Source organism: Somniosus microcephalus, chromosome 3, assembly GCF_052327205.1.
Source record: "Somniosus microcephalus isolate GS21.2 chromosome 3, FLI_Smic_1.0, whole genome shotgun sequence".
Lineage (NCBI taxonomy): Eukaryota > Metazoa > Chordata > Chondrichthyes > Squaliformes > Somniosidae > Somniosus > Somniosus microcephalus.
Window position 1 is genome coordinate 256,950,593 of NC_140989.1, and position 9,715 is coordinate 256,960,307.

General features: G+C 43.4%; 1 protein-coding gene across 3 annotated transcripts; it reads left to right on the plus strand.

The window, feature by feature from the left end:
* Positions 1–2,975: 2,975 nt before the first annotated feature.
* Positions 2,976–7,094, plus strand: LOC147121861 (regulator of G protein signaling 21-like). Of its 3 annotated transcripts, XM_085982368.1 has the most exons (5): positions 2,982–3,191; positions 4,064–4,174; positions 4,295–4,356; positions 5,110–5,276; positions 5,628–7,094. In XM_085982368.1, exons 1-5 carry the CDS (start codon positions 3,079–3,081, stop codon positions 5,811–5,813), a joined length of 639 nt encoding a protein of 212 aa, XP_085838494.1. In that variant the 5' UTR covers positions 2,982–3,078; the 3' UTR covers positions 5,814–7,094. The 3 variants fall into 3 exon arrangements, with proteins under 3 accessions (XP_085838492.1, XP_085838494.1, XP_085838493.1); XM_085982366.1 differs by having other exon boundaries at positions 2,976–3,191; positions 4,064–4,356; XM_085982367.1 differs by lacking the exon at positions 2,982–3,191 and adding an exon at positions 3,199–3,827 and having other exon boundaries at positions 4,064–4,356.
* The last annotated feature ends 2,621 nt before the right edge of the window (positions 7,095–9,715 follow it).

The window sequence follows — 9,715 nt, forward strand, 5'->3', positions numbered from 1 at the left end:
CTTTCTTCTCGAGGACCCTCCAAGGGCCCGAGATCAGACACTCCTCCGTGGAAAAGGAGGCCCAAGCCATCGTGGAGGCAGTGCGCCACTGGCGCCACTACCTAGCCGGCAAACGCTTCACCCTACTTACCGACCAGCGGTCGGTAGCATTTATGTTCAATAATAAACGGAGGGGGAAGATCAAAAATGATAAGATTCTTAGGTGGCGGATCGATCTCTCCACCTTCGAGTATGACATCATTTACCGGCCAGGGGCCCTTAACGAATCCCCAGATGCCCTCTCACGAGGGATGTGTGCCAGCGCCACCGGGGATCGGCTACAGACCCTCCACAACGACCTCTGCCACCCAGGGGTCACGCGGCTGTTCCACTTCATAAAGTCCCGCAACTTACCCTACTCGATTGAGGAAGTTCGGTCTCTGACCAGGAACTGCCGCACTTGCGCTGAGTGCAAGCCTCGGTTCTACCACCCTGATAGAGCCCACTTAATCAAAGCTACACGGCCCTTTGAGCGGCTCAGCTTAGATTTCAAGGGCCCCCTCCCGTCCGTCGACCGCAATGTTTACTTCCTGAACATTGTGGACGAATACTCCCGGTTCCCATTTGCCTTCCCCTGCCCAGACATGACCAGCGCCACGGTCATTAAATGCCTCAACAGCCTGTTCTGCCTGTTCGGTATGCCGAGCTACATCCACACGGATAGGGGGGCGTCCTTCATGAGTGAAGAGCTACGCCAGTACATGCTGTCCAGGGGTATCGCCACGAGCCGTACCACCAGCTACAACCCCCGGGGTAACGGTCAAGTGGAGCGAGAGAATGGGACAGTATGGAAAGCAGTCACTCTAGCTCTAAGGACCAAGGGCCTCCCTATCTCCCGCTGGCAGGAAGTCCTCTCAGATGTGCTCCATTCGATACGGTCGCTATTGTGCACTGCCACTAATGCCACACCTCATGAACGAATGTTTAGCTTTCCCCAGAAATCCACCTCAGGCGTATCCATGCCGTCATGGCTCTCCACCCCAGGTCCGGTATTCGTGCGAAGGCATGTGAGGGGCCATAAGACGGACCCTCTCGTGGAGCCAGTGCACCTACTCCATGCCAACCCCCAATACGCATATGTCCGGCACGCCGACGGAAGGGAGGACACCGTGTCAATAAAAGACGTCGCCCCAGCCGGTAACGACAACAACCACGGCAATAGCAGCAACAACGACCACAGCAACTCTTACCCACCCACTACTCTTTCATCACCCCCGGAAGAACATCGACCAACAGCACCCCCACCAACTACCCCTTCAACAACCCTGGCGGCACCCCCGGCAGAGACCCAGGAGACCACCGGTGACACCCAGCCGACACCCGCGACACCACAACAGCCACGTCGGTCGCAGAGGACTACCAAACCCCCGAACAGACTAAACCTATAGAAGGGGTGAATGTGATGAAATATTCCATTCATCACTGCCTGTGACTGTGGTTGGTTTCAGGTTTCCCCTCACCATTGTATTGTATATCATCACTGCCTGTGACTGTGGTTGGTTTCAGGTTTCTCCTCACCATTGTATTGTATATTGGAATGTATGGAATGCATTGTGTGTAGGGCTCCGCCCATACCTGGCCTCTATGTAAGCCAGCTCAGTCTGGCCTCATATCCAGTACTGCAGAGCTCCAGATGGAAGATACCTCTCTCCACTGCGTGTTATCTTCTAAGTTAATAAAAGCCTTGTTTTGTTTCGCTAACATCGAGTCTCGGGATTATTGAGGCACATCAACCAGATCATCTGTTTTAGCGATGTTGGTTGAGAGATAAATATTGGCCAGGATACCAGGGATAACTCCCCTGCTCTTCTTCAAAATAGTGCCATGGCATCTTTTACATCCACCTGAGAGAGCAGACAGGGCCTTGGTTTAACATCTCATCCAAAAGTCGGCACCTCCGACAGTGCAGCACTCCCCCAGCACTGCACTAAAGTGTCAGCGAGATTAGGTGGACATTAATCACAGGGTAAAGTAAATCTGCACTTTGTGCGATGAGAAATTTTGGTAACCAAAGTGATTGAAGCTCAAAGAAAAACGAAAAATATGAGAGTAATTGGATGGACTCAGAACGATAGCAAAATACTGCAGATGTTGAATATTGGTTCAATTGCTTCTTGGCTACTTTTGCAGCAACTTTTACCATCCAAGATGAAGTTAGACCTTAAAAAATAAACTGCGCAAAATCCCATGCAGCACTGGCTGATGATAAATGCCTCAAACACTGCCCTAGTTTACAAAAAATTCAGCTCCTAAGTAATGAAAAATGGAAAACAATTCACACAAAATGAACCAGAACCCCGGCGCCTCAGGTTTTGATTAGATCTTTTTAACGGTCTCTTAAAAACTTGAAAGTGAAGAAATACCTCTGCAGGACAGAAGCATGGCAGAGGCAAGTTAGCTCTTGCTTTTTAAAAAAAGCAAAGTATTTTAAGTGGACAGGCACCTCCTGCCTTTTCCAGTTGTACTGCCATTCTTGCTGAAGGTGCGCGCTGTGTCATATGATTCATAAACTGAGGGTTAACATACCTAAAGGTGAGTAACCTACTGTGTTCAGGGCCAGAATGTAGTAGAATTTGGCACATGATGGGTCACGTCTTCCAAATAATTCACACAATTTTTAATACTTTCACATTACCATTAATCTCATTTCCTGTGGTCGTTTGTTGACACAATGCTTGCTTTCTCTCAATAAGGCAAAATACGGTTTGTGCCCTTAGCTCCTGTTGTCATGCAGACCTAATCTTATTTCGCCTGAGGCCGCCAGAACAGAGTATTGCTGAGGTACATACGTCAACGCCGTACTAAATAAGGGTTCCCTGCCCAGTGTCTTGAAACTGGTTCTAACTTGTTGTGAAACAGCAAATCATCCTTCACAACAGGTACAGCTAATCCACGCCCACCAGCAAAACCACAACGTATGTGTGTGTATATATAGAGGCAGAAGAGGAGAGAGGGTAGATGCTATTAGCTCTTGGCAGAGAGAGTGTAACTGGAGCCTAATCGGAGAGATCGAGCAGCAGCTTTGGGTGAGCAAAAAACATGCAAAGTGTCCTGATCCTGCTCGTGCAACAGAAACATTCCCCAAGCAAAAGACAATACGACAACTACAAGATACAAGGCGAGATGCCAGCAAACATACAGAAACGGAGCTTGTAAGTAATAAGTAACCTTTTTTAAGCCCTGCTCAAAGTAGTTGTTATGCAGACCGTCGTAAAGTGGTTAGTTGTATGGTTGTCAGGCACTTGGGGAAAATGCATAAGGTTCTGAGATTCTTCTAATGCATGCTGTGCAAAATCTATTGTACTTTCAAAACTCAGGACTCCTATCAGTGAATCCAGCTGGAAAGGATGTTGTGTGAGCACAGGATCTGGCTTGGCAGTGATTCCTCCATAGTCCTATAGCCTGCTGACACTCAGCATCAAAGCTGGTCCATGATTATAAAGGCCACTTGGCTGAGATATCAGCAGGAAACTGGCTCGTGTGGAGCATAAACATCGGCATGGACCTATTGGGCCGAATGGCCTGTTTCTGTAAAGACTTCCTAACAATAACCCAGCAAGGAGAGACCATCCCCCGACAGCAAGGCTGGGGGTGGGGGAGCCTGGCTTTGAAAAATCAGTGAAACTTGGCAATCGCAGATATTGCTGCCAGTCTAGAAATGTCGAATCCTACAAACAATAGTCCAGTACTTTACCAACATTGTTACAACTTTGAAAAAAGTAACAAATTGCTTAATTAAAAAGACAAACCAAAGATGATTGCTAGATTAACAGCATGAGATTTGAAAGGTAATTGCAGGTAATAGGCAGATATTGCTCTCGGAATCAGCGGCTGTGATTTTTGACTTGCCTATTTGCTCATTTTCTTTCGAGGGGAGGTTGAGGAATGACTATTGCTTGTAAAGTTGAGCTGGGAATTAATTAACTGGATAATTAATGCTGCTAACCCAATTCAAACACGATGCCAAGTTACATCTGGTGGCTTTTCCTGCAACATTCTGAATGTTTCTGTCTTTCTTTCACAGTATCGATGGGCTGAAGAACCGATGTTCTTACCTTTTGCATCATCCGAAGGCGGACACTGATTCTTCTCGGCATGTGACGGTCAAGTCAGGAGCGGCAAAAATAACTTTAAAGTATGTTATCGTGGTTACCTGTACCTTCGTGCTCTCCGAAGTTTATTTGAAGTGTGGGAACTATCCCTGTGTATATTTGCAACCTTTTCGCAAGCAAAAAATCCATTTTTTTCCCCACAGTCCCTCCCGTGAAGAAGTACTGAAGTGGGCTGAATCGCTGGACAACCTACTGGCTCATAAATGTAAGCAGCTTGTATATCTTCGAATAAGCGGCTCCTCGGAGCGCTGACTCCCTTTTCTTGTCCAAAATGTAACGAGAAGCTATTCAAAGACACCCGTTAAAAATCGGTGTCCAGAGAAAATACCTCAATGCTTTTATGAAGGATTGCAATCTATTTAAATCTAAATATTACAAATGTTGATATAAAAGGACAAAAGTCTCTTAAATACTGGATTTTAATTTGATTGAATTATCTAATTTACGTATGTACTACTTGAAGATAACTGAATTGAAAAATTTGCATAGTTGTCTGCAATCCGTGTACTATCTACCATTACAAGAAGTCCAGGCTGTTTAGGTTTTTAGTCTAACAAACAACAGGATCGGTTTGGGAACAGTTGCTAATGAACAATCCCTCACAGCCCTGCCTTACGTTTGTACGTGGTTTCTATTAAGTGCTAATAATTTTAAGGGGCATGATATTAATATCAAGGTTTAACATTATGATTAATAACATTGTTCTCCATTCCATAACAACACATGCACATTGCATGTCTTGTTGTATATGTCAATATTGCAGCCAACTGTAGAATATGGAAAGGCAGCATTAGTCTATGCTGCAATAATCAAAGACAGTGAGATAAAGCCTCAATAGTATGAGCATTAGAGACTAACTGTTAGTGAAGACCTTTTGGTGTACAGTACTATAATGACTGTGACAAAGGAGGAAAGGTGTATCAGTAAGTAATGTCTTATTCCCCTTTATTCTCTCCAGATGGCCTGGTTGCTTTTAAAACCTTTCTCAAATCAGAGTACAATGACGAGAACATCGAGTTCTGGCTGGCCTGTGAGGACTACAAGAAAATAACGTCACCTGCAAAACGAGTCTCCAAAGCAAAGAAGATCTTCTCCAATTTCATTGAATCAATGTCTCCTAAAGAGGTAATTGTTGATTTTTTCCCCCCTATCTTTTAACAGGATTTACTTTATTGAAAACTGGTCAAATATAAATGTCTAAAGAATCAAATATAACAATAGAATGTAATAGAAACTGCACAGTGGTGCTGGCTCCATGTGTCGTGTGCATGTTACTGAGCCACACAGAACAAGAAGGTCCTAGATTCAATCTCTGGTGCGTGATGAGTAAGCTGCTCTCAGCGGGGAAAGGTAATAGGGGCACCACCATTGGCCCCAGCGACAGAGGGTGAATAATTACTGTAGACTAAACACTTCAATGTTACTTGATGACGTACAGCAATCACTAACAAGTACTATGATTTTTTTTTTAAACAGATCAATTTGGATTACTACACCAAAGATGCGATCACTAAAAACCTTCAACATCCAACCTTCTCGTGCTTTGAGGCAGCACAGAAAAAGATCTATGGTCTGATGGAGAATAACTGCTACACCAGGTTCCTTCAGTCAGATATCTACCAGAACATACTAAACAACAGTCATGACCATCACCATACATGAATATAGTTACTCTTCCAAAACAGATCAGAAACTGGTCTCTTATCGAGATGTGGTTGTTTTCTGCTGTGAATAAAGTACTCGGTGTGACGTCAAATCACACCAGGGTGCTTGAAGCTTATAGCTGATGGGACAGGAAAAGGAAAAGCCAAGACAAGAACTTAGAATGTATGGCAGTGAGGATCAAGGAAGCCATGTCAAAAACTGAAGAGAGAAAAGTAATAATGCATGATGGGCAGAAGGCTCAATTGCCTTCGATTCGGCTCAGCTTCAAATCTTGGCATGGTGCCGCAGGAAGCTGCCAAGCAGAGCCATGTATTGCCCAGCAGAATAGAAGGGAACAAAATAAGGTGGGGAGTCTCCCGGCCAACAGAAGTATTGGTAGAGGTTTGGAAGCCCACCCTGCCCTTTGAGAAGCAGGCCTGGGATAAAGGAGGAACCAGCTACCAGAGGAAGTTAGGGAAGAGAGGGTGCATGTTGTATTAGCAGGGTACCTGCACTCAAAGTGCATTAACACACTGAGAATGCCATTCCTCCATCAATGTATAGGATCTATATACTTAACACAGCTGGCTATCTCAATCTTGCAACATATACATCTGGCAGTGGAGAATGTAAAATCTGCATCTGAAATCTCTAAGATTGGTTTTGTGCTTCTAACTACCTAGTTGGGTAGTCAAAACTAAAATAACCAACCAGATGTCTGTACTTTCACACTCCCACCATCAGGTTAAAATGTTTTGGGGTATGGCTCTTACAGAGGAAAGGGTTAACTGCCCTGAGTTCTAGCTGTGTTGATCCTGTACAATGTATCACTGCAGATTACTTAAGTTCAATATTACATTTTTTTTTGTATAACTAAAGATTTCCCAGCTTCTCACACTTTCAATATTCATTTTGATACAAGCCAAAGTAATAGAAACCAATCAATCCTAGAGCCAGAAAAAGGTTTTCCAATTACAATTAAAATCAGTAATGAAACTGCGAACTTTGAGTGATGAGCCACATAATCCAGTTTATAAACCATGCCTTTATCCTTCTTTACACAAGGCGACTCATCCTACACAATGGACAAGCCAGCTCTTGATACTGAACCAAACTAAGCCTCTTTAAGAGGGATGTAAATTATTCAAAGGTGTGAATTATAATCTAAGAAAATGCAATTGCTGGAATTGTGCTCTAGTTTGTAATGTGAACATTTGTTTGCCAATCAAAACATATCTGTGAAGATTCCATTTTTGTATTATACCGATGAATATTATAAATAAAGTTATTTGAATTCAATGATGCACCCATTTTCTTGTCTTTTTATAGTTGATACAGTGCAGTACTCTAGTTCTCTGTTAAGCTTATGATATAACTTGTTGCAAGATTAAAAAGATCCATACAAAGATTTCAAAGTTCCCAGGTGCTCCAAAGACCCCCTATATAATTTCAAAATGCAACTTCATACCAGGTTGGAGCCTTGCTGCACCAAGTGTGGAATCAGACAGGTGTGAGATGGTCTCTAGCAGGAGGTGTCACGCACCTTTCATGTAGCTGCACATCCGAAACTTGTTCACATTAATGTAACATTGACGATATAACGGCAGTCAAAAATAAGGTGCCATAATGCCTGGAGACTGTTGTGGTAGTTTATAGATATTTTAGTTAGAAACTCAAATGTTATTGATTTGGAGATGCTGCTTGATATCACTAGCAATGTAACTCAAAGAATACTTTGATAAAACGTACAGGGAGAAACCCCTATTTTCATTTCCCTCCACTGTTTTCCTTTGCCTCTTCTCTATCAAGGCAATGATTCATGTCAAACCCTAGACAGTAAGGGTTAGCTGGATATCTGAGCATGGGGAGAGGGAGTGAGGGACATCACAGCCAAATCCAATCTGTCCCCACCTGACACCCACACTTCAAGAAGGGACCACTGAAGCCAATTGAAGCCCATGGGATTAAAGGGGCAGTGGCTGCATGGATACAAAATTGGCTAAGGGACAGAAAGCAGGGAGTAGTGGTTAAGTTGTTTTCAGACTGGAGGGAAGTGTGCAGTTGTGTCCTCCATGGGTCAATGTTGGGACCACTGCTCTTTTTGATATATATTAATTAACTAGACTTGGGTATATATGGCATAATTTCAAAGTTTGAAGATGATATTAAACTCAGAAATATAGTAAACAGTGAGGAGGATAGTAACAGACTTCAGGAGGACACATATAGACTGGTGAAATGAGAAGACACATGGGAGATGAAATTTAATGGAGAGAAGTGTGAAGTTATTCATTTCGGTTGGAAGGAGGAGGAGAGGCAATACAAAGTAAATGGTACAATTTTAAAGGGGGTGCAGGAACAGAGAGATCTGGGGGTGTACATACACAAGTCTTTGAAGGTGGCAGGACAACTTGAGAAGGCTGTTAAAAAAAGTATACTGGATCCTTGGCTTTATAAACAGAGGCATAGAGTACAAAAACAAGAAAGTTATGCTAAACCTTTATAAAACACAGGTTAGGCCTCAGCTGGAGTATATGTTCAATTCTGGGCATCACACTTTAGGAAGAATGGCAAGGCCTTAGGCTGCAGAGGAGATTTACTGGAATGATACCAGGGATGAAAGACTAGAGACTGGAGAAACTGGAGTTGTTCTCCTTAGAGCAGAGAAGGTTAAGGGACAATTTAATAGAGGTGTTCAAAATCACGAAGGGTTCTGATAGATTAAATAAGGAGAAACTGTTTCCAGTGGCAGTAGAGTCAGTACCTAGAGGACACAGATTTAACATAATTGGCAAAAAAGAACCAGAGATAACATGAGGAAATCATTTTTAATGCAGTGAGCTGTTATGATATGGAATGCACTGTCTGAAAGGGTGGTGGAAGTAGATTCGATAGGGAATTGGATAAATTTGCAGGGCTACGGGGAAAGAGTAGGGGAGTGGGACTAACTGGATAGCTCTTTCAATGAGCCGGCACAGGCACGATGGGCTGAATGGCCTCCTTCTGTGCTGTATCATTCCATGGTTCTATGAATTGTATTCCCTAATCCTACCCTAAATAAATCAGGAATTCAGGAGAAACTTCTTTACTCAGAGTGGTGAGAAGGTGGAACTCGCTACCACATGGGATGGTTGAGGCGAATAACATAGATGCATTTAAGGCGAGGCTAGGTAAGTACATTGGGGAAAATGGAATGGAAGGATATGTTGATAGGTGAGATGAAGTAAGGTGGGAGGAGGCTCATGTGGAGCATAAACATCGGCATAGACCATTTGGGCTGAATAGCCTGTTTCTGTGCGGTAAATTCAATGTCATTCTATGTAAGTATGATCAGTTAACTCAGCACAAACCGTGGGATCACACTTGGGACCATCCAGATCTGTATGGCTCAGGACCAACCCACTTGGTGGGATCACCACTGAACTATGAGGGGTACCCACAGCTTTTAATATACACTCAACAAACTCTTAATTCCAGCAGTGAAGTAGTTAATCAATCAGATGATGTCCTTGAGGACACACAGAATGACAAATTCAGGTGGAGCCATTCATACATAATTGTTGCTCAATATCCTTTATTGTAATGGAAAAAAGGCAGCAACCTGGCAAGATCACGGCTTACACAAGAATAGGTGACGCCACTGGAATGGCTGAGACAGACTGTGACCCATTCTGTAAAGTATCTGGTGTGGTTATCACACCCAATTAATAAAGGAAACTGTCCACCTTTTTTACCAAAGCATTCTATTGCAGTATATTAGTGAGTAGTCTTGAGTGGTGATGAAAGGATCTTAGGCTGCTTGTGCAACGTACCAAAGGATCGTAGATTCAACATCCTGAATTAACCAAGCTAATTGCCCATGGTGACATGATCGTATTTTTAGACTGTGTTTACATTGAGACAAGGTTACTCAATCTGGA

Coding starts and splice junctions, on each gene's coding strand:
- LOC147121861 (XM_085982366.1), top strand. CDS start 3,079: ATGCAAAGTGTCCTGATCCTGCTCGTGCAACAGAAACATTCCCCAAGC. Junction 3,192..4,063: donor AACATACAGAAACGGAGCTT/GTAAGTAATAAG, acceptor TTTCTTTCACAG/TATCGATGGGCTGAAGAACC. Junction 4,357..5,109: donor CAACCTACTGGCTCATAAAT/GTAAGCAGCTTG, acceptor TATTCTCTCCAG/ATGGCCTGGTTGCTTTTAAA.